Raw genomic sequence first — 23,055 nt, 5'->3', positions numbered from 1 at the left:
TGGGACAACTTGATATGTGCAATGGAATATTACTTGGCCACAAAAAGAACAAGATCTTTCCATTTGCAACAGCACGGAAGGACCTAGAGGGCATTATGCTAAGTGAAATAAGTCAGTCAGAGAAAGACAAATACCATATGACTTCATTTATCTGTGACATCTAAAGAACAATATAAACAAATAAAACAGAAACAGATTCATAGCTAAAGAGAACAGAATGACGGTTACAAGAGGGGAGGGGATGGGGCGACCAGGTGAAAAGCTGAAGGGACTGAGAAGCACAGACTGATAGCTACAAAATAGACATAGGGATATAAAGTAGAGCATAGAGAATGTAGTCAATAATATTGTAATAACTATAAATGGTTCCAATTGATACTGGAAATATCAAGGGAAACACTTTGAAAAGTATATGATTACCCAACCTCTATGCTATACACCTAACACTAATACAAAATAATATTGAATGTAAACTATAATTGAAGAAATTTTTAAAAACTAAAAAATGAAAAGACAGAAAAATCTTAAAAGCAGCAAGAGAAAAGTAGTTAGTTACCTACAAAGGAGTCTCCATAGGCTCTCAGCTGATTTATCAACAGAAACTTTGCAGGCCCAAAGGGATTAACAAGAAGTATTCAAGACCATTAATCAAGATTTCTCTACATAGCAAAGTGATTATTTAGAACTGAAGGACAAATAAAGAGCTTCACAGAGATGAAAAAGATAAAGGAGTTCATCACCACCAAACCAATATTAAAAGAAATATTAAAGGGTCTTTTTAAAGAAGAAGAAAATGATATAGAATATGAACAATAAATTGGCAATAAATATGCATCTATCAACAATTACTTTAAATGTAAATAGATTAAGTGCTCCAGTCAAAAGATATATGGAGGCTGAATGGATAACAAAACAAGATCTTTATATATACTGTCTTCAAGAGACTCAGTTCAGATGGAAAGACACACACAGGCTGAAAGTAAAGGAATGGAAAGAGACTTCATGAAAATGGAAACAAACAAAAGGTGCAGTAACAATACTTATAGCAGACAAGATACACTTTAAAACAAAGGCTATATAATAAGAGACAAAGAAGGACCTAGCAATGTCACTTCTGGGCATTTATTCAAAGAAACCCAAAATACTACATTGAAAAGACATATATATTTATATATTCATTGCAGCATTATTTACAAGAGCCAAGATATGGAAGCAACCTGAGTGTCCGTCAAGAGATGAATGAATAAAGAAGAAGTGGTGCATATATACAATGGAGTATGACTCAGCCATGAAAAAGAAATGAAATCTTGCCATCTGCAACAACATGATGGAGCCAGAGGGTATTGTGCTTAGTGAAATAGTTCAGATAGAGGAAGACAACTGCCGTATGATTTCACTTCTAAAAAAGAAAATAAATGTACAAGCAGAACAGAAACAGACTCATAGATACAGAGAATTCTGTAGATATACAGAATTTTGACAGTTGCCAGATGGGAGGAGCATTGAGGGGATGCGTGAAAAAAGTGAAGGGATTAAGAAGTACAAATTATAGTCACAAAATAGTCATGGGGATGTAAAGTACAACATAGAGAATATGGTCAATAATACTGTAATTACTATGTATGGTGACAGATGGATACCAGATTTATTGGCGTGATCACTTAGTAAGTCATATAATGTCTAATCACTGGATTGTACACCTGGAACTAGTATAATATTGTATGTCGACTATAATTGAAAAATAAAAAGTTATTTGAAGTCAAAAAAGAAAAAAAATATAATAAAAAGAAAATAGGGGTAGAGAGAATTTTACAGGAACTAAAAAATGAAAGAACAGGAGACAGAAGGGAAAAAAGAAAGTAGGGAGGAGGGGAGGGAGGAAGAAAGGAAGGCGGAGGGGGGGTGCTGAGCAAACCAGTCTGCATTCACAGCTAGAAGTGGCGGCAATTAGCAAGCAAGTACCTGGAACTCAAAGGTTGAGGCTAGAGGAGGAGCAAGTTGGATCAAGGAGAAAGAAAAAAGGAAGACTCTGGAAGCCTCAAATTAAAGCGTTCCCAAAGTAAGTGGATTAAACGGGGCTTGCGTTAGTGTGTAACCTGCTTCTGGTTCTTCACCTTAAGCGTTCGTTACTTCGCAGTTGCAACCTGACTTGTACACGCTGAGTTGATTGTGTCTTGCCCAGCTACAAGGATTTAGTTAAGAGAACATCCCCCAAAACCTGAAGGGAGGAAGGCTATGGATCTTGGGATCATCCTATTTGAAGCAGAAATGCAGCTGGAAGTCCCAAGGGAGCCTTAGACCAGGGGCTGATCTGTGGGGCACCATTTTACCAGAGTTTTTGTTGCCTGGAGACTGTGCAATGCAGATCAAGGCAACAGGGCAGTAACATTTACCATGAAATTGATCAAACAAGGAACTACACTGAGTACACTAATATCTTGACTACTTGAACAGCACATACGAGCTGTATTTGTTACCAACGTAATGGCTTAATATAACACGTCTATCGCCTCACAGTTTGGGTGGGTCAGGATCCTACAAAGGCACATTGTAACTGGATCATCTGCTTAGCAATTAAGGTGCCTTCTGGTTTGCATTCTCATCTGGAGGCTTGACTGGGGAATAATCTTTTTCCAAGGCCACTTAGATGGTTGGCAGACTCCATTTCTTTGGGTCTGTAGGACTGAGGACCTTGGCTTCTTGCCGACTCTTCGATAGAGGCTGCTTTCAGCTTCTAGAGGTGACGTACATACCGTTCCTTGCCAGGTAGATGCCCCCCAAATGGCCACTTACCTCATCAGGCCAGAAAGGGCAGTCTCTAGAGAGTTCGCCAGCAAGAGAGAGTCTTCTGTAATTTTTTCACAGGAGTGACATCCAACACCTGGGCTACGTTTATTGTTTACAAGCAGGTCACAAGTCCCAGCTGCACTCCAGGGGAGAGAATCCTACAAAGGTGTGAACACAGGAGGTGGTGGGAATCATGGAGTCACCTTGGAGTCTGTCTGTCACTCGGATATGCCTTTGCTGCTTCTGAGTCTTTTCATTAAAATTAACCATAAATATAATCCTTAAAAATTGTAGTATGAAATAAATAAATAAATAAATAAATAAATAAATAATAAAACAAGAAGTAAGTAAATAAAAAGTAAAATCTAAACCTACAGAATACCTAATGTCAAAAATTGTGACCTTCTCGCTTCAGAGTTATATGTACACACCATGGATTAGATCCACTATATGCTGTGTTTCCAACGTTTCTCAGTGAGTCCCTAGAATGAAGAGTAAGCAAAGGCCTTGGAGTCAAGCAGTTTCTAGTCACGTATGGGATGTAGGAATACACCCCATATGCATTTTTGTTCTCAGTTCCAGCGTCATTTAAGGGAGGTAAATTTTACCCCCTGTATTAATGGCTTTTGCAGTTATTGTGGGGGCCAGAAGAGACATCGATTACTCAACAAATGTTGGTTCCTGACATCATTATCTCCAACGTGTTTAAACGAAAGCCCGGACACTGGGAGAAGGAAGGAGATGGAAAGCCTCACCAACCACCGTATAGTTTAACCCACTGAACAATACAGAACTTCACGAATTTCACAGGAGGGAAAAATGCATTTGATGTTTGTTTCAAATTGCATTCATTTGCATTCCTATTCCTGAGTTGAACTTTTTTTTTATCATTTGCACTTGAAAGTTTTTTTCTGTGATTGTCTATAATCTTTACCCAATTGCTTTTTTGAGATATTCATTGATATGAATCCAGAGATCAACCTTTGCTCGTCCTATACATCCAATATCCCCATACCCCTCTGGTTATGTATTTCATGTAGCGTATGGTGTGTCTGTGTGGTGGGGATGGGGAGGGGAGGATAGGGTAGGAGAGGGAAGGTTTACGGGACATTTTCAATCCAGTAGTCATCTCCATCGCTCTTTGCCTAATGTAACAGCGAATACCGAGTTTATTTGTAACTGTGAGCAGTGTTCACTTCCGAAAACTGGTCTTTGCAAACTTTGTCCGCAGCTGCCGCTAGGTTTTATCAGCAGTCCCGCAGAGCGTTGGCCGCAGGGGTTTGCTCTCTGGGGTTTGTGCTGCCCAGGCCCGACGCGGCGGCCGCCCTCCCCACCCTCCCCGCCGCGCCACCCGGCGCGCAACGGTGCCCGGCCCCAGTCTGCGCCGCCGCGCCGCTCGGGAGCTGCCTGCTGTCACCGCGCGCCCGGGCGCGGGGAGGGAGCCGACCCAGTGGGCGGCGAGGAGAGCGAGAGCTCGGACCTAGGGGCTTCCGAGCGGGTCACCCGGGTCCAGCGCGAGGGGCTGGGAAACTTCTTCGGGCACGAGGCAGGAGCTCTGAGCAAGGCCCGGGAAGGAAAGGTAAGAAGGGGACCGTGGGGCCAAGGTGGCCGCTGCCTCCCCCGAGCTGTTCGCAGCGCGTGGTACAACTTTGCCTGCGCGGCTTCGGCTCTAGCCCCGCCCCGAGACCGGGACTGCGAGGCCGCCGACCCCGGGAGCGCCTGAGCTTCGCCGCCCGGTGTTCCGCGCCGCGCGGCCCCACTCAGCCCAACTGCGAGCCCGGAGTCCAGGCGGCGCCGCGCACAGCTCGGGTGCTGCGGGGCTGGAATGGTCTTCCAGGCGAATCCACCCCCCAGATCCTGTTGGTCCTACTTTTGCCCCAGGCGTCTTTGGAGTCCCAAGAGAAAAGGCCGGGTTTTCAAGCAAGAAAGCTGGTCCAAGGGGACCCCCAGTCTTATGTTTCACCTTGGAGAAATCGCGCAGTGACTGGGAGGTTCCTGTCCCTCGTCTGTTGCGGCCAAGACCAGGGTAGGAGGGTACTGATTTGGAGCAAGACAAAGCTGCCTCATCAAAGGGGACACTGACCCGCTTTCTCTACTTGGGGACCCCCCCCCCCCCGCCAAAGTAAGGAAGGAAGGGAGGGAGGAAAGAAATTTGAAAACCACTGAATTACCTCATCAGCAACTCAGTTACAGAGGTATGATTTAAGTTAAGGGTCTGTATTTTAGGAAAAGAGTAAAGGCACAAAATCCAAATGCAGTAGTAGTGCTATGGCAAAAAGAAATGTGTTAGCCAGGCTTCAACATTTCTTTAAATGTGAAAAGTAAAAAAAAAAAAAAAAAAAAAAAATCTATATGCAATAAGTGGGAAAGTAGAATTAGAAGCCCCTTTTGAACATGATTTAATTTGATTTACTAAACTTTTAGACTGTGACTATCTTCCTTCCCAACTTTTTACTGTAACTCTTGTAGTTAGGTATTTTGAATTTGCAGGCTTATACAATGTAGTTGGGTTTTATTGCGGCCTTAAAATATTTTTTCTCTCTGTTCATACGACGGTTTGGTGGCTCTTTTCTTTTCTGTTATTTTTGATACCAGGGACTGTTCCACATATATACCCCCGGTGTGACAGTTCAGTGGCTTGGCATCCTTCTTTGTGGCAATAGAAGACCAAACAAGAACTGCGTGAAAACAAAATATAAACAAAACAAAAACTGGACCTCTTTCCACATTTGCAAAATGAGGAAATCTTGCTGATCCCAAATGCATTTTAAGTCTTTTTCTATCCCAAATTCTCTTGGGATACTGACATTAATTGAACTCAAGAGTAAGACATTATCCGTCAGAAACTTTTATACATGTATACTGGGAGAAACAGTTGAGTTTCTTTCATCTACTCAGCCTCTCAAAAAAGCTGAATCATTGTGTAACCTATGCTTCTAAATGGTGATATTCTGTGCTATTAAATAAAAATGTGTCATGGGAAACAAAAATCCCATGCTTCTTACCACCAGACTGACTAATAGNCTGAGCAAGGCCCGGGAAGGAAAGGTAAGAAAGGGGACCGTGGGGCCGAGGTGGCCGCTGCCTCCCCCGAGCTGTTCGCAGCGGGTGGTACAACTTTGCCTGCGCGGCTTCGGCTCTAGCCCCGCCCCGAGACCGGGACTTCGAGGCCGCCGACCCCGGGAGCGCCTGAGCTTCGCCGCCCGGTGTTCCGCGCCGCGCGGCCCCACTCAGCCCAACTGCGAGCCCGGAGTCCAGGCGGCGCCGCGCACAGCTCGGGTGCTGCGGGGCTGGAATGGTCCTCCAGGCGAATCCACCCCCCAGATCCTGTTGGTCCTACTTTTGCCCCAGGCGTCTTTAGAGTCCCAAGAGAAAAGGCCGGGTTTTCAAGCAAGAAAGCTGGTCCAAGGGGACCCCCAGTCTTATGTTTCACCTTGGGGAAATCGCGCAGTGACTGGGAGGTTCCTGTCCCTCGTCTGTTGGCGGCCAAGACCAGGGTAGGAGGGTACTGATTTGGAGCAAGACAAAGCTGCCTCATCAAGGGGACACTGACCCGCTTTCTCTACTTGGGGACCCCCCCCCCCGCCGCCAAAGTAAGGAAGGAAGGGAGGGAGGAAAGAAATTTGAAAACCACTTGAATTACCTCATCAGCAACTCAGTTACAGAGGTATGATGTAAGTTAAGGGTCTGTATTTTAGGAAAAGAGTAAAGGCACAAAATCCAAATGCAGTAGTAGTGCTATGGCAAAAAGAAATGTGTTAGCCAGGCTTAAACATTTCTTTAAATGTGAAAAGTAAAAAAAAAAAAAATCTATATGCAATAAGTGGGAAAGTAGAATTAGAAGCCCGCTTTTGAACATAATTTAATTTGATTTACTAAACTTTTAGACTGTGACTATCTTCCTTCCCAACTTTTTACTGTAACTCTTGTAGTTAGGTATTTTGAATTTGCAGGCTTACACAATGTAGTTGGGTTTTATTGCTGCCTTAAAATATTTTTGCTCTCTGTTCATATGACGGTTTGGTGGCTCTTTTCTTTTCTGTTATTTTTGATACCGGGGACTGTTCCACATATATACCCCTGGTGTGACAGTACAGTGGCTTGGCATCCTTCTTTGTGGCAATAGAAGACCAAACAAGAACTGCGTGAAAACACAATATAAACAAAACAAAAACTGGACCTCTTTCCACATTTGCAAAATGAGGAAATCTTGCTGATCCCAAATGCATTTTAAGTCTTTTTCTATCCCAAATTCTCTTGGGATACTGACATTAATTGAACTCAAGAGTAAGACATTATCCGTCAGAAACTTTTATACATGTATACTGGGAGAAACAGTTGAGTTTCTTTCATCTACTCAGCCTCTCAAAAAAGCTGAATCATTGTGTAACCTATGCTTCTAAATGGTGATATTCTGTGCTATTAAATAAAAATGTGTCATGGGAAACAAAAATCCCATGCTTCTTACCACCAGACTGACTAATAGAGCTGACACACTGGAGCATTCATGTGTGCTTACTTTGTGATAGTCTGCAGGAAAAATCAAGAATAGTTACGAAACATATGCTGGTGTATATGAGCATAGCAACACGTAAGCAACCTCACAGTCAGGAGGTTTCAAAACTGCTTTGGAAAATACCCACGATCGGTTTACAAGCCTGCAAGTTGTGATTGAAATTGTTTTTTGTAATTATAGTTATTGGTCAGCTGGGATTATGACTTACAGAGAGTATATAAGAATTTACAAAAGTATATTGAATTATTAAATAGATTTTTTGGGGAAATATTTCTTTTATCTAAGGAAAATGTCTTAAAGTCAAAGGTATAACAAGTATTTCTAAATTAAATAGCCAAAAGTTTCTAACTTAAAGTCCCTGTAGTAATGTTGGATCGTCCTCAAACCCGGAGAATCAAGGACTAATTTTTGGAGACCCAAAGTGAGACTTCATCAGAATAATAACCCCTAGTGAATCTCACGAGCACTCTGAAGTTGGGGGGTGGGAGAGTTTAAGTTGATGAAAGATAAGCAACTGACTAAGGCTGTGGAAGAATCTTCATCTCTCCGAGCCTCATTTTCCACTCGGAACAATGCTGAGGACACTACAGTAATTAAGTCGCAGAGTTGCTGTGATTCCTGAATGGGCAGGTGTATGACAGACCTAGTGCCTGGCACATGGTATGAGCACAGCTGATCCTAGTTTTCCCTGTCCTCCTGAGGAGGTGTTTGTTTATTGACTGAACAAACTGTAAGATAAACAGGTTATAGTTTTTACTTTTAGTTTTAAAAAACTCTGGCAAAATGCTCATAATTGTTGAATCTGGGTAATGGGTATGTGGGGATTTACTATGTACTATATTTTCTGTTTTTGTACCTGTTTAAAATTATTCATCAGAAATAATTAAGTGTGGTTCTGAAAAAACACATTATAAGATACATTTCTAATCTTGCATTTCATTTTAAATTGCAACTTTTAAAATTACTCTGTAGACTAGAAGGATAAACACAAGTATACTTATAAAGGGAGTGGTCAGGGAATGGAACTGGAGAACAATCCATGGTGATCTTCAGGTTTTTTTGGAATTTTTTATTATAAAAAAGACCTAAAAATATGAGAATGTTGATGTTTGTGAATTCTGGTTGTTGAGCTCATAGGTTCTTATTATATCCTTTGAAGTCTTTGTATTTAAAAAAATTCATTAATGTAAAATCACTTTATTGTTTTATAAAATTATAAAGAATGCAAATAACACAGATGTGCGCTTAGAAAGTCAGAGTAGCATCCTAGCACCCACAAGTAACCATCCTTAACATTAAGTGCAGACCATTCCGTATGTCTTTCTTTGTATGCATACAAATAGAAGGAGACAAATGCATTAATATGCAATGTGCTACTCCAGAGGCACATAAAATATTTTGGGTTTCTTTGATTTTGATCTTTGGTCAAAGTTCTAAATAACAATCTTGCATTTTGATTTTTAAGACTTTAGACCATAGTTCAAAATATAGCAATTATTTAAACTTAGTATGCAATGCCTAACTTTACATGTTTTAAGTAGTTTACATTTATTTGTACCTAAGAAGTTTTTTTTAGCTATTTAAAGTATACCTCATCAATTTGAAACTGGGTTTGGTGTCACCATTTGAATTTTACTAAAATGCAACCTTTGGTACAACCACTGTGGAAAACAGTATGGAATTTTCTCAGAAAACTAAAAATGGACCTGCCTTTTGACCCAGCAATTCCACTGCTGGGATTATATACTAAGAACCCTAAAACACCAATCCCAAAGAACCTATGCACCCCAATGTTCATAGCAGCACAATTTACAATAGCCAAGATTTGGAAGCAACCTAGGTGCCTGTCAGTAAATGAATGGATAAAAAAAATATGGTACAGCCCTGGCTGGTGTAGCTCAGTGGATTGAGTGTGGGCCTGCGAATCACACGATTGCGGTTCGATTCCCAGTCAGGGCACATGCCTGGGTTGCAGCAGGCCAGTTCCCAGCAGGGGACTCACAAGAGGCAACCATACATTGATATTTCTCTCCTTCTCTCTTTCCTTTCCTCCCTAAAGATAAATAAATTAAAAATTAAAAATTAAAAATTATGGTACATATACACAATGGAATTCTATGCAGCAGAAAGAAAGAAGGAGCTCCTACCCTTTGCAACAACATGGATGGAACTGGAAAGCATTATGCTGAGTGAAATAAGCCAGGGGTTGAAAAACAAGTACCATGTGATATCACCTTTAACAGGAAGCTAAACAACAAAATAAACAAGCAAGCAAAATAAAAACAAAGACACTGATAGAGAACAGGGGGACAGTGACCAGGGGGGAGAAGGGAGGGAATTTCAGGGGGGAAAGGGGAAGGATTTACAGGAACTAGTATAAAGGACACATGGACAACAACTAAGGGGGGTGGAAATGGCAGAGAGGTGGGGAGCACTGGGGGGTGGGCTGGGATGGGAGTAAAAGACAGAAAACTGTACTTGAAGAATAATTAAATTAAAAAAATGCAAGCTCCGTGAGGGCAGGGATTTATTGAATTGTTGCATATATTAATATCATTTCCCTCAGGCTATTTGAAAGTTAATGATACAGTCAGTTATGCTTAATGTTTGTTTCTAAAACAAGCATAATTCTAATGCAACTGAAATATTAGGGAACAATTTGAGCGTAACGTGAATTTTGCACTTGCTTAGCACTATTGACTCAGCAAAAACACCAGGTGAACACATTAAACTGCAGCCAGCTGACCTGAGCCGTGTAGGAATACACGAAAAAGCAAATGTACACACACCTCAAACATCTACCGCCTTCCTGGGCTCGCCACATGTTACCCTGAAAGACTGTTTTGCTGTGCTTTGGCACTTGTGAACTTTCCTATATAAAGACAGTTATTCAGCGTCCCAAGAATGCCTAAACATCTGGGTTCAAAAGTGCCAAATAGTGGATGACAAGGGAAAGCTTCAATACTGAAGAGAAGCTTGAGATAAACATTTTTAAAAAGCCATGGGACTACGTGCTATTTCCTGAGCTGCAGGAATAAGGGAATGACCCACAATGTGGGTCGTGAGAGGCAATGACACAGAAATAAAAGAAACACCTATGGCTGAAGTAACTTCAAGCTCTGCAAAGTCAGTAACAATAAGGCTGAAAGAAATAGAAGAAATGAAGATTGTTGAGCATGTGGATTGAGCACCAAACAGTGAGCGATCTTTCTCACAAGCAAAGAGAAAGCTCTGTCTCTACATAAAGGCCTTGGAAGAAATCCACACACCCTGCAGAAGTGCTCTTTTTAGTTTTAGTAGTGGCTGGTTTGGCGATTCCAAACACCGCTGACCCTGGTGTGTGGTCCACCTGGTTAGTTAGCCAGAAAAAAAAAAAAAAAACTAGAGAAGATTATAGACAATTAGCTAGTACGCATGAACTTGTTAGATGTGTTTGCCAGGAAGAAACATGAGAATCTTAACTAACGTAAGCACAGAAAAAGTGAGTTAATTTGCTGAATGGAGGTCACCTGGAGGAGAGGGAAAGGAAGGTGTCCACCCTTGACTCATCAATCAAAAGCTGTTTAATGTATCCATTAAATCCACTTGAATCCATTTCTCTTGGCATCTTTCACCAGGAACCTCTGGTGAGGTTCTGACATAGTAGCAGCTGATTCAAAGTGAACAGCTTCCTGCTAGCCCCTTTAGCCTTTTCCAGGACATGGAGAAGTCAGAAGAACTTGAAGCAGAGCATGCGGATGGTTGAGTGAAAGCAGTCAAAGGACAAGCTTGAGAAAGAGAGGTTTGGTGCTCTTTTTCCAAAGTGGGAATTATAGAGTCAATGATTCAACGTAGGTCCCACCCTTCGATCCCTCTGTGGCTTGAGAAATTGTGATGTCATAAGAAGACATTTAAATTCACTGAATCTTGATCTGAAGGGAGAATACACAAGAAAGCTGTTGATGTAGTGCAGTAAATCCATATTTAGATTTAAACTGTAAATGAAGCTGTATGGTTTGGTGGTTAAGAGAGCAGGTACCTGCCTGGCACTGAATCTGGGCTTTGTCATTTGTGTATCCTTAGGCAACTGACTTCATTCTCTATACCTCAGTTTTTCTCATCTGTAAAATGGGGACAATACCACTACCTAGTTCAAAAATTTGTAAGGTTTAAATGACACAATATTTTAGGGTTCTTAGAAACATGGTAAGCAAATGCTCAGTCAATGTTAGATGCCAGTAGTAGTAGTAATAGTGGTATATGAGGGTTAAGAACATTGCACTTCCCATTGCTCAACTCATCTGAACTTGGTGGAGTCACACAATTCGAGAATTACAGAGCCATTTGTTCTGAGTACCTGTGGGCTGTCTTCTGCGTGTTAGTCTCTGGATGTGTCTGAGATGTCAAGTTTTTGCCCTATACACATGGCTCAGTTTTACAAAGAACTGACTAAGCTGAAAGTCCACCAAGGAGACACAGTATTCCAGGAATTTCAGAGATAATAAATTGATGCCGTTTCAAGTGACTAAGTTTGTGGTAACAAACTTAGTAACAAGTTACCACAAACTTAGTTACAAATGACATAACTATTCTTGAAGTTGTCCATGTGTCTAAATGCTTAATGAATGGTGTTGGGGCCAAGTAAAAACTGTAAAGTGGTGCTGGGAACAACAGTGAATTTAAATGGGCTTGAAAGTCCTAGGGCCCCTCATAGTGTCTTGTTTCCCAGATATTACTGGAGAGCCACTCTCACCTGATTGTCTCGGTCTAAATCTAGCCAGGATTGTGTGTCTTCTCCATCGACCGGTGTTCCAAGTTCACTATAAAATGTAGATTATTAGATTAATGGAAAGCCTCATGTGTAGTGAGTACTCATAATTATGTGTATATTCATTTTCTATTGCTTTGTTACAAATTACCACAAGCTCAGTCACTTAAAACAGCAGGTTATTATCCCATAGTTTTGGTGGCCCTGGAGTCCAGGCGTGGCTGAAGTGGGTCTGCTGCTCAGGGTCTTCCACGCCTGCAATTCAGGAGTCATCCACGCCACTGTGCTCCTCATTTGGAATCCAGGGTCCGCTTCCAAGCTTTGAGTTGCTTCTCAGAATTCAGCTCCTTGTGGTTGTAGGGCTGAAGTTCCCCATTACCTTGGTAACTAGTGGTTGGGAACTTCTGGTAGTTCACAAAGACTGCCTGTAATCCCTTGCCTTGTGGCCCCCATGGGAGGTTCACAATATGGTGTTTGCTTTCTTCTAGGTCAGTAAGAATATGTCTCTCTAATTTCCAATCCCTCTCCAGTCCTACAGTGGAGTCTTATATGACTTAACATAGTTACAGGAGTGACTATTTCAGCATCATTTGCCATATAATGTTGTTACCTAAACAAGGCAGCATCTGTCCCATTCACAGGTTCTGCACACTCAAGCAGATGGTATTACAGGGTGTGCACACCAGTGGGGCAGGAATCTTGGGGACCATCTTAGACTTGAGAAAGTGAAAAAGCATGCATGGCTGGAGATAATCAAATGTGACTTTGGCTGAGATGTGAGAATCACAGCCTGTAGGCATGTTCTCTAATTTGCTCAAGTCTCAAAAGGAGCCAAGCTCTCATTGGTATGAGAAGGTCAAAGGCACGCTCCAGCCTAGGAGCCTTGTGGTGCATGAAGAGACTCATGTGATATGTGAAAAGCAAGGCTGGCGTGGACCCCATAGGATCCAGAAAGTCAATGAATCTGCAGTATAAAACTCAGGAGAGTATCTGTCTAGGATTTCCAGTGTATTCCATGAGGTATCACCAGAAGATGAAAATGAGACAGAAAAACTATGCAATATAATTGCTTGGAAAGTGGAATTGCAAGGCAAAAAGAAAAAGCAAAATAAAGGCCAAGTGCTATGACGGGGTTGGCCATCTACGTAGGCAGACACCAGATGGTGACATCTATGCCATGGATAACATCTGACTGACTGGAACAAATGAATATTGGAGCCAATATCATTTACATTTATATCAACTTAATCTTAGATAATTCTTCTGTATTTATATACTTATACATTATACATATGCCCTGTTCGCACAGCATCATGCCAAGTCTTTTCATTTCCTCTCAGTGCTGCTTGAAAGATTCTAGACCAGCACAGTCCTAGAGAAATAAAACGCAAGCCACATGTGCAATTTTAACTTTTCCAGTAGGACCATTACAAAAGAAAGAAATGGACAAAATTAACCTTAGTGATGTTTTGTTTAACCCAGTATTTCCAAAACATTATCATTTCAACATGAAATCAATATAGAAATTACTCATGACATACTCTTTATTTTTGTATTAAGTCTTCAGAATCCACCATGCCCAGTACACCTCATGTGTGGATAATGTGCAGACCGGGCACATTTCAGGTCCTCACAGCCGCAGGCGGCTGGTGGCCCCATGTTGGACCGCACAGTGCTCCAGCATCATCAAAGGCTCCTGGTCTTGAGCACTTAACATTGACTCTCATCTCTCTCTGTACTACCTTTCCGGATAATCTTGCCAACCCCAGTCTGTATTCACTGTTGCCCAGTGTAATAGTGACTGTTAAAAGTGTCCATCTTGCTTCTTATCTTCTGCTGTGAATTTAGACTGAGGGCATCAGATTCAACATGACTAAAGCTGAGCCCACATAGAGTCCTGTTATTTTAGGGCTAAAGGGACCTCATATTATTTTGTCCAATTTCTTCACCTTACCATGAGGAAAGAGGTCTAGAAATAGAAAAATCACCTATTTAGGGGTACCGTTAAGACCAGATTCCTTCTCCTCAGGAATAATGTGAAATGGACCAAGTGTGCAGCAGTGTGGTGTGCTAACACTGGTATTACAGCCCAGGACAGACAACGAGAGAGCAGAGAGCAATGCACTGAGTGATTGGCCTGGAAAGACAGCCCAGTGGTCGACAGGAGTGGTCAAAGCAGAGGCCCTGCAAACAAGCAATGATGATTCAGAGACCTTTCAAGAGCAACATAAAAATAATGGCTCCCAAACATCAATGTGCAGAAGAATCAACTGGGAGCTCATTAGAAAGTCATCTTTCTGGGTCCCTTCCTGGCTCAGTAGTGCCAGGATGGAGCCAGGGAAGGGTCATTTTTAACGGGCCACCCAGCTGATTCTGATGCAGGTAATCTGAGGGCACCTCCTGGGAAGTTCTGAAGTCTAACCTAAGGTCTAGAAGATTGTTGGTGGCTTCCAATAACTGGCTTCTTGGCATTTGGAAAGTGAAGACTCAAGGGTGGGTTGGTTATAGGTCTACACCTACCAATAATAGGAGGTCAGGACACAAGGTAGGGAAGAATAACAGGGATCACCCCTAAGGAATAAGTAAACTTAGAATTTATTAACTTAAAGATGGACAGCAGCCAAAAGGGACCATTTATATCTCTATCTTCAGTTGCAGTCCTCTGGGAGGAAAGAAATCGTTTTTAAAACTATCTTCTCTGAATGACTTGGCTCTGTCACATACAAGCAACAAGTAGGGTTATGGTACTGCTGTTTACTTAAAATTTTGCCAAGAGTTTTTAGTATGTATTTTCTCACTTGAACCTTCCAGGACCCTTTAGAGAGGATGGAATAGGTTACATTGCCTGTTTCACTGACAAATAAACATTCCTGAGCTGCTCTAAGTAGCAGGGAGGAAACTGAAGCCTATGTCTTCTGAAACCTGGTACTGTGGAAGCAGAATGAAGTGGTTTTAAATTGTGAACTTCAGAGTCAGGCAGACCTGGTTGGAATCTTAGTTCCGATCTTAACAATGTGAACTGAAACAACTTATTTACCTTCACTGAGTTTCTATTTTCTCATCTGTACAATGGATATAATAGTCCCTTCCTCATTGTGAAGGTTCTTGTGAAGGTTAAGTGAGATGACTTTTTGAATATGCTTGGCACATAGTTGCTGAACAAGTACATCTCCTCGAGGGTAAGTACAGAAAGCCAACTTTAGGTGAATGACTGTTTCACATATGGAACACATACCAAAGTTAGGATCTGATTCCAATCAATGAGAAGAATATTGATGGGATTTTGAACTTTTAGGTTGCCTAGCAACCACAACTTACTCAATACCACCAGTTACCAAAGTTTTTAATCAGGTCAGTAATTCAGCCACTTCTCTTAGGGAGCTTAAGGTTGTAAGAAGCCAAAAGGATTCCCCTATGAATTTGTAGTTGTGCCAGACATTTCAAACAAGTGATGTCTCACTTCCTTAGTGTCTTTGTACTGAAGTGTCTTGGATGTTGGGATCTCCCCCACTTCTGTCCCCTAAGTGACAGAAGATGTTAGACGGTCCATTAAACTGGGTCGAGACTGGGAATCCAGAGCCTCTATGCCAGTGTATTTGGTCGACAGCCCTTGGGTACCAGGGGTTAGAAATACAAAAACATTTCTCCTTGTCCATTAAGAATTTCAGATTCTAAGAGGGGAAAATTAGTTGATGTTAAATGATTATAGGGCAAATCATTCCATGAGTGGCTTTCTATGCCTTCATCCCTGGCAGTATTCCAAGCATTATAGATTGAACAGTACAGGTGGATAGAGCAGGTCTTAAATATCCAGTGTCAGGGTCATTATTTTCCTGGCAAACCAGTTCTAGCAGAATATCCCACTTTGGTCTCCCAACACATTAATATCCAACTGACAGGCTTGAAAGGGGGCCTTGGCTGCTGGGGGCTGGTACTTGGAATTATTATGTTTATTTGCATTTAAGCTTGTCTCCATCATTTGTATCACCATATGCTAACTTCTTTTGTAGGGAAGATTGATTTCATTGCTTAATACACCCGTTGTGTCACTTTGGCAGTCTGGTGTTTGTTTACCCCAAACCGTGACGTAAGGCCTACAAGCCTCTCACAGTTGGTTGATGAATCATGTTCAACATCCATCTAGCACAGCTGGCACACACCAAAGGGACACTCATGCTCCTCACCTGCCCCTGTCACTTCCTTCCTCTTCTAATAAAGTGCATCTGTTTTGGTGACTGAATGAAAACACACCAAGCGGAGAAAGGCTGGGTGCGGAGTAATGTAATCAGGGCAGTGAGACAGGGTCAAGGATAGACGATGGCTTGGTAGCGGCTTACTGAAACGGAAGCCAACTGGGAAAGACCCAAAGCACATTTCCTCTCGTGACCATAGCAGGTCATACTCTGAGGGTACACAACCCAGTGTGTCCCCCACGTCAAGATATTAAGGGGACTAAATATCCATAAGCTCCCTTCTGAACCGCCACAGACAGTGTATATGGCCTTTCCCCATTAGGATCATTTTAACATCTTGTCAAGGATTATAAATTTTTAAGGACGTTCGAACCAAAGTTCATAGCTCCGCTAGCAGTGCTCTTTAACATTGGCATTAGAAGTTATGTTTGGTATCCTGAGGAAGTGATTGATGGAAAATACCGATGTTTTAGAAGTAAAACAGCGGGAGATTGACATTTGCAGCTTGGTATTTCCCAGTTCTCGCTACCCATGATATTTTTAAAATTTTTCTTTGACTATCCAGTAGTATAAAATTTTCTGATTTATTTAAAAGATGAGAAGTTAAACCTGTTCAGGGGCCAGTCTGCCTTAAATCTCATGGTCTCACAGGGTCGGGAAGAGGCAGTAATTCAGGTGAGGCAGACTGTTTGAAGTGTATTTGAAAGCAAGTTGAGTAAAAACAATATCACAATAAGTTATAAGTCTATGTCATCATCATCATCATTATTATTATTGCTTCTGTTAATGATTCACCTGGTAGCATTCTTCAAGGCATTACTTGCTGAGCAAAGAACCCCAATCCAGGGGAAGAATCAGAACTTCAGCAGCAGCAGCATCTTTCTCTCTAGTTCTGCTGTTGATTACACTGTTCCTTTTTTTCCAACTTCAGCTAAGTCATTTTCACCTCTGTGTGTATATTTTTTCTGTGAAACCTGATCTTTTATTAACAGGTGTTCTGGAAATAATCTGTCTCAAAAATAACACTAAATATAGCACAGAAGTTCAAGGGTTTTGAATGTTAATTGTGAGAAAGAATCAATCTAATGAATGCTTCACAATGACATATTTATTGTTAAGAAAACTGGTGGTAAATGACACATACCCTACAGCTCTTCATCGCGGTTAAATATGTGACTCAGATCACATATTAGCATTTTTACCATATGGCTGAAAGGGTAGAGAATGTATGTGTAGGGAAACAAGTCGGTAACATTTTGACCATCTGGTAAATAAATATGCAAGTAGCAGGAATTTCAATGTTTATTTAGTTATAAGGATGCAACCTTTCATCTGAAATAGCCTCTAATATGGTAAGGTAGAACTGCATTTATATTTCTCAAATAATATTTACCTAAGTCACTAAACATTTTACAGTCTACTATGTGATCTGACTTCGGTTATGTGTTTCTTATGTTTATTTGTTTATTAGAACTCTGTAAAGTGCCTCATTTAAAGCATCCAGGAGAGGCCGCAGGATGGAACCCAGTGCACAGGTTCTGTGCTGCTGTTCTGCGCTGTCCCCGCCCAGTGGTCTGAGATAAACTACTGGGCCTCTCTCATTCAAATGTTGTCAAATAGTACCTCTCAAAGGTGGGCCACGGAGGGCCATGGATTGATGCACAAAATCTTGTGGGCACCTCATTCTAAATTCCAACACATAGTACCCTGCCCCCCACCCCCCACCATAGAAGATTCTGAGTCAGTATGTCTTGGAAACAATCTATGAATCTGCACTTTTAGTCACTGTCTTAAGTGATTCTGAAGTATATTGAACTACTGTTATGGAAACTAGCTGATTATAGCACTTAACTCCCTTGAAAAAATATGTAGTTAGTTAATCTGAACAAATATGAAAATGTCTGTTAATAATTTGTTATTATTAATAAGTGTATTCTAGAAATATTCTTTCTTTATTCTAGAAATGTAACACTTGATCGCATTGGTGCTTAAATATTATAACTTTATTGAAAATAAGACTTTACCTTGAATAAGTAATGCTGGTGATTCATTAAATATATGTCTCAATTCTCCTTGTTTAATTAGATTCTTTTTGGGTGTTTTTGCACAGGAAACCACAAAATATTAGTGGACTGCATCTAAATCAGGAGCCCAGATGGACTCACAGACGCAGCATGAGATTCTTTATTTTCCAAGATCCATACACTGCACACCCTTAATCACAGCAACTCCTGTCCAGGCTTTCTCTGGTTTTGTGAAGATTTGGCAAAACTTGGATGATGGAGAAGCAAAGGACTTAATTACTCACTTTGATATCATCTAACATCAACAGGAAAGTGAACCAGATGGTAATACAGCCATGGAAAAAAATTTAACTTTATGGAAGAACCTGATAGATGAACACCCCGTCTGCACATCCTGGAAGCAAGAGGCTGAAGGAGCTATTTATCATCTTGCCAGTATTTTATTTGTAGTAGGTTTCATGGGTGGCAGTGGATTCTTCGGACACCTTTATGTCTTCAGTTTGCTGGGGTTGGGTTTTCTCTGCTCTGCTGTCTGGGCTTGGGTAGATATCTGTGCAGCCGACATCTTTTCCTGGAACTTTGTACTCTTTATTATCTGCTTCATGCAGTTTGTTCATATTGCATATCAAGTGCGCAGCATAACCTTTGCCCGAGAATTCCAGCTGTTGTATAGCTCCCTTTTCCAGCCTCTGGGGACCTCTTTGCCTGTCTTCAGAACGATTGCTCTGAGCTCTGAAGTGGTCACTTTGGAAAAGGAGCACTGTTATGCCATGCAGGGGAAAACCTCCATTGATAAACTCTCTCTGCTTATTTCAGGAAGGTTTGTACTCTTGGTGCTTGAATGTCTTTTCTTCTAATTATTAGCTTCTCTTCCTTTCTGCTACATTTCTATATCAGGGTAGTGTAGTCCTATGTGCATTTAACACCCTGTGGTGTGGGAAAGCCCCTGACATACAAGTCATGCACATAGGCATTCAGAGTACATGGTACTATTTGCCTGAAGCAAGAAATAATCCAGAGCCTTGATATTTCTTCTTAGAAATCAAATGTATGAATTGATTTATCTGGATATGCTATGTGTTTCCAAGCTAATTACTGAAAGTTATGAGGATGATGCCAGCTTGAATTAATATAATACTTATGCTGGCATACAAAATACTTTTGTATTTTGTAGACTCTCATAGGGCAGTCTTTTAAGTAATAGAGAACATTATGTTTTGTAATGATCAACTCAGTAATTTCTGGCAATTGCCCATTTGCTAGAAGCAAGGTGGGTGCACCTCATTATAGATAGACAGACAGACAGACAGACAGATGACCCTTGAACAACACAGAGGTAGGGATGCTGGCCCCCACACAGCCAAACATCCATGTATAAATTTTGACTCCCCAGAAACTTTACCGATAGCCTATTGTTGACCAGAAGCCTTACCCATCACTTAATCAGTTAACACATATTTTGCATGTTATATGCATTATATACTGTATTCTTTCTATTAAGATTGAGAAAAACTGTTATTAATAAAACTATAAGAAAGAAAAAATATATTTACATTATTTATTGGAAAAATGCATATAAGTGGACTTGCACAGTTCAAACCTATGTCGTTCAATGGTCAATTTTATAAAAATAAATAATATATATTATGTATATAATATATAGAACAGAAAGTTTGGGGGAGGAAACAATGTGATTATTTATGTTTTTAAAGGTTAAGTATTTAATTTACAGAGGTATTTATAGTGGTAATCTTTTATGTTCTTCAATGTTCTACTGAATTTAAGATCTGAGTGCACTGAAACTTTTTATTGAAGTGTAGTATACATGCATAAGTGTGCACATATAAATGGACAGCTTGATGAATTTCCTGATGAATTCTGCCCAGTGTGCCAAAATTTTACCTGTGTGAGGAACACCAATACATGAATCTTAGGGGAGATTTGTCACTTATTATAATGTATGAATTTAATATTTTTCCCTTCAAAATTTTTATAGCCACAAAGGTCATCAGAGACCTGAAATATTGCTCCCTCCCCTTGCCTCCAAAATTATGTGTTGGCTTTCTCCTTCCTCATAAATGCTATTCTTTGTGTTTGGGTAGGATCAGAGTGACAGTTGATGGCGAATTTCTACACTACATTTTCCCCTTCCAGTTCCTGGATTCTCCTGAATGGGACTCACTGAGACCCACGGAGGAAGGCATTTTTCAGGTAAGGGATAACAGGCACATGTGGTGAGCTTGGCCTCTTCCAGACAGATAAACAAACACAGCAGCAGGTGACAGCGGAATAATTTATATTTAACTCTGGAATGTACTGTGCGGCATGCATGACTCCCCAAAGCTGCCTGACTCTGGCTAGTGAAGGTCACTTTATAGGTCCAGCAACAAGGAGAAGAATGGGTTTCATATGACATAAAGGAGTTCATGAGAAATAGTCTTGATTTTTTTCCTTAACTCCATATATGGGAATTAAAATATAATTCATTGAGATCTCACTGTTCCCTAAACACTGCTGCTGTGACAGTTGAAAAAAAAACAAGAAAAAAAATCTTCCCTTATTACAAAGTAAGTGATTTTTTAAAATTTAAAATGCCGATGGTTTGCAACAAAATGCTAAACCTCCTATCTATGCTCTGCTGCCCATGTCTGGTAGTTTTGAAGGATAATAAGTTCAGTAGGTTCAATCTGTTATAGTATATTCTGTTTCCATATGATTAATACTGCACCATATGTGTGTGTGTTTACAAATACAAATTCATGTACCTATGCAGAATAGGTAAATAAATTCTATTTTGTACTACTGAAACTGGATCAGGCTTAAATGTCCACAGTCCTCAGTACTTACTCGGAAATACTTCTCTAACATTAGCCAACTTTATATTTTAGTATAAGGAGGTCTCGCTTCAGTGAAATGCAAAATATAGATATCGGAACTCAGAAAACAGATAAATTTGAGATGGGCACAATCTTGTGACTGTTCATGTTATAAACTTTATATATAGTCATGAATTTGGGGGGTCAATGAGCTCTTTTAACCTTAAAAAAAGCAGAAGGAAAATTTATTTTAAATTTGGGGCACAAAAAATGTGGCAGAGCTTTTCTTGTTCCCTGATCCTTATTTATATGTGGTTTTACTTATTTATTTTTTTTAGGTAACCCTCACAGCAGAAACTGATTGCCGGTATGTGTCTTGGAGGAGAAAGAAATTGTATTTGCTCTTCGCTCAGCATCGTTACATCTCCCGTCTGTTTTCAGTTTTAATTGGCAGTGACATTGCAGATAAACTCTATGCCTTGAATGACAGGGTGTACATAGGAAAAAGATACCACTACGATATTCGGTTACCCAACTTCTATCAACTTTCAAGTCCTGAAAAGCCCAGGTCACCCCTGATAAGACATTTTCAGAATTCCAAACAATATTGTGACAAATGACATTGAAGTCTGAAGTTTTGTAATTATAAAATAAGACTCTCTTCATCCTTCCCCAAAATTAAATGGCAAAACAAAGAAAATTGAGTCCACTCATATTTTTATAAATCAAACTGAGAGGCAAGACACCATTTGCCCACTGTTTTACTCATCTCAACTTCTGCATTATGAATAAATTCTGCCAATTTTTCTGTGTTTCTCATTTGGCTAAATGTGGGGAGGATGAATATGGGCAGTTTGTGCTTTTCTGCATCAGAACTGGGAGAATGAAACGGTGCATTCTCAGCTATTTCCTCAGATTTATTCAAATCTGTTCTCTTGCCCCATTAAGTTAGCTGCTGCTTCTCTCGAAGCAGCCAGTGGGCACTCTCAGCAGGAGAGTGGACTGATGTGGAAACACGTCTGAGTTTCCGGAGCTCACTTTTTCCTACAACCTCTGATGAAAGCAAGATGGATTGTTGTGGTGGGCTGCAATTATTTAGTTCAATGTGAAGTTACTTAATGTGCCTAGAAAGCAGAATAAACAAGAGATGATAATATGCCAGTGTTGAAGCCTGTTCTGTTGCTACACATCGTTCATCGACTTAATCTTTACAGTAACACATTCTAAAAGAGACATTTGATGGAGAACAAAAATGATAATAATTACTGAGTAAAAAGAATACCCATAAAGAAATAGTAAAAATGTTGCACTCTGTATTTATTTCACGCACTTAGCTGAAAGGGCAAGTGTGAGTGGTTTGACTGGAGTGTGAGGGGCGTTTAGCGAATGCTCCCCCACCAAACAAATAAGAGAGTCTGCCTTCCAGCCACTCTGGCAGCTTTGTAAAGAAGAACTTTAGAAAGAGATCCTCAGTCACAGATCTGATCCCTAGTTTTGGAAAACTGGTTTCTTTAGTGTTACATACAGGCCGTGTTCTTTCGTGGAAAGATATATCATCCTAAGTTTGACAAATGTGTACTGAGCACCAACCATGGGTCCAGATGCTGATCTGGGCAGTGGGGATACATCAGGCAACTGACAGGTCCCATTCCTCACAGAGCTTACATTCTGGGGGTGAAAAAGACCAATAATAAATCAGAAAAACCTAGAGTTAGAAAGAGAGTGCCGTGGAAAACAATAGACGAGAGAAGATAGATAGGAAGGGGCGCTGTCCTTTAATGGATGGTTAAGGAAGGCCTGAATCAGAAGGTAATGTTTGAGCAAAACCTGAAAGAAGAAAAGAACAATCCATGCAGATAAAGGGCAATCTGGGCAGAGAGGAGAGCAGGAGCTGAGGGGTGAGCAGGAGCAGCTGGAAGGCCAGCAAGGCTGGCCTTAGGGAGAGAAGGCAAAGATGTGGTTTGGGGCAGAT

At 40.8% G+C, this 23,055-nt stretch overlaps 1 protein-coding gene across 1 annotated transcript; it reads left to right on the top strand.

Moving 5' to 3' along the window:
* Positions 1-4,166: 4,166 nt before the first annotated feature.
* POPDC3 (popeye domain cAMP effector 3) lies at positions 4,167-22,237 on the top strand. Its single transcript, XM_037064956.1, has 4 exons — positions 4,167-4,366; positions 18,354-19,087; positions 20,370-20,478; positions 21,422-22,237. Exons 2-4 carry the CDS (start codon positions 18,603-18,605, stop codon positions 21,701-21,703), a joined length of 876 nt encoding a protein of 291 aa, XP_036920851.1. The 5' UTR covers positions 4,167-4,366; positions 18,354-18,602; the 3' UTR covers positions 21,704-22,237.
* The last annotated feature ends 818 nt before the right edge of the window (positions 22,238-23,055 follow it).

The sequence above is a fragment of the Sturnira hondurensis genome, unplaced genomic scaffold (genome assembly GCF_014824575.4).
Source record: "Sturnira hondurensis isolate 20B ecotype Veracruz unplaced genomic scaffold, ASM1482457v3 Scaffold0015596, whole genome shotgun sequence".
NCBI lineage: Eukaryota > Metazoa > Chordata > Mammalia > Chiroptera > Phyllostomidae > Sturnira > Sturnira hondurensis.
The sequence above is the reverse complement of the archived record's forward strand: the minus strand, read 5'-3'. Positions and strand labels throughout refer to the sequence as shown.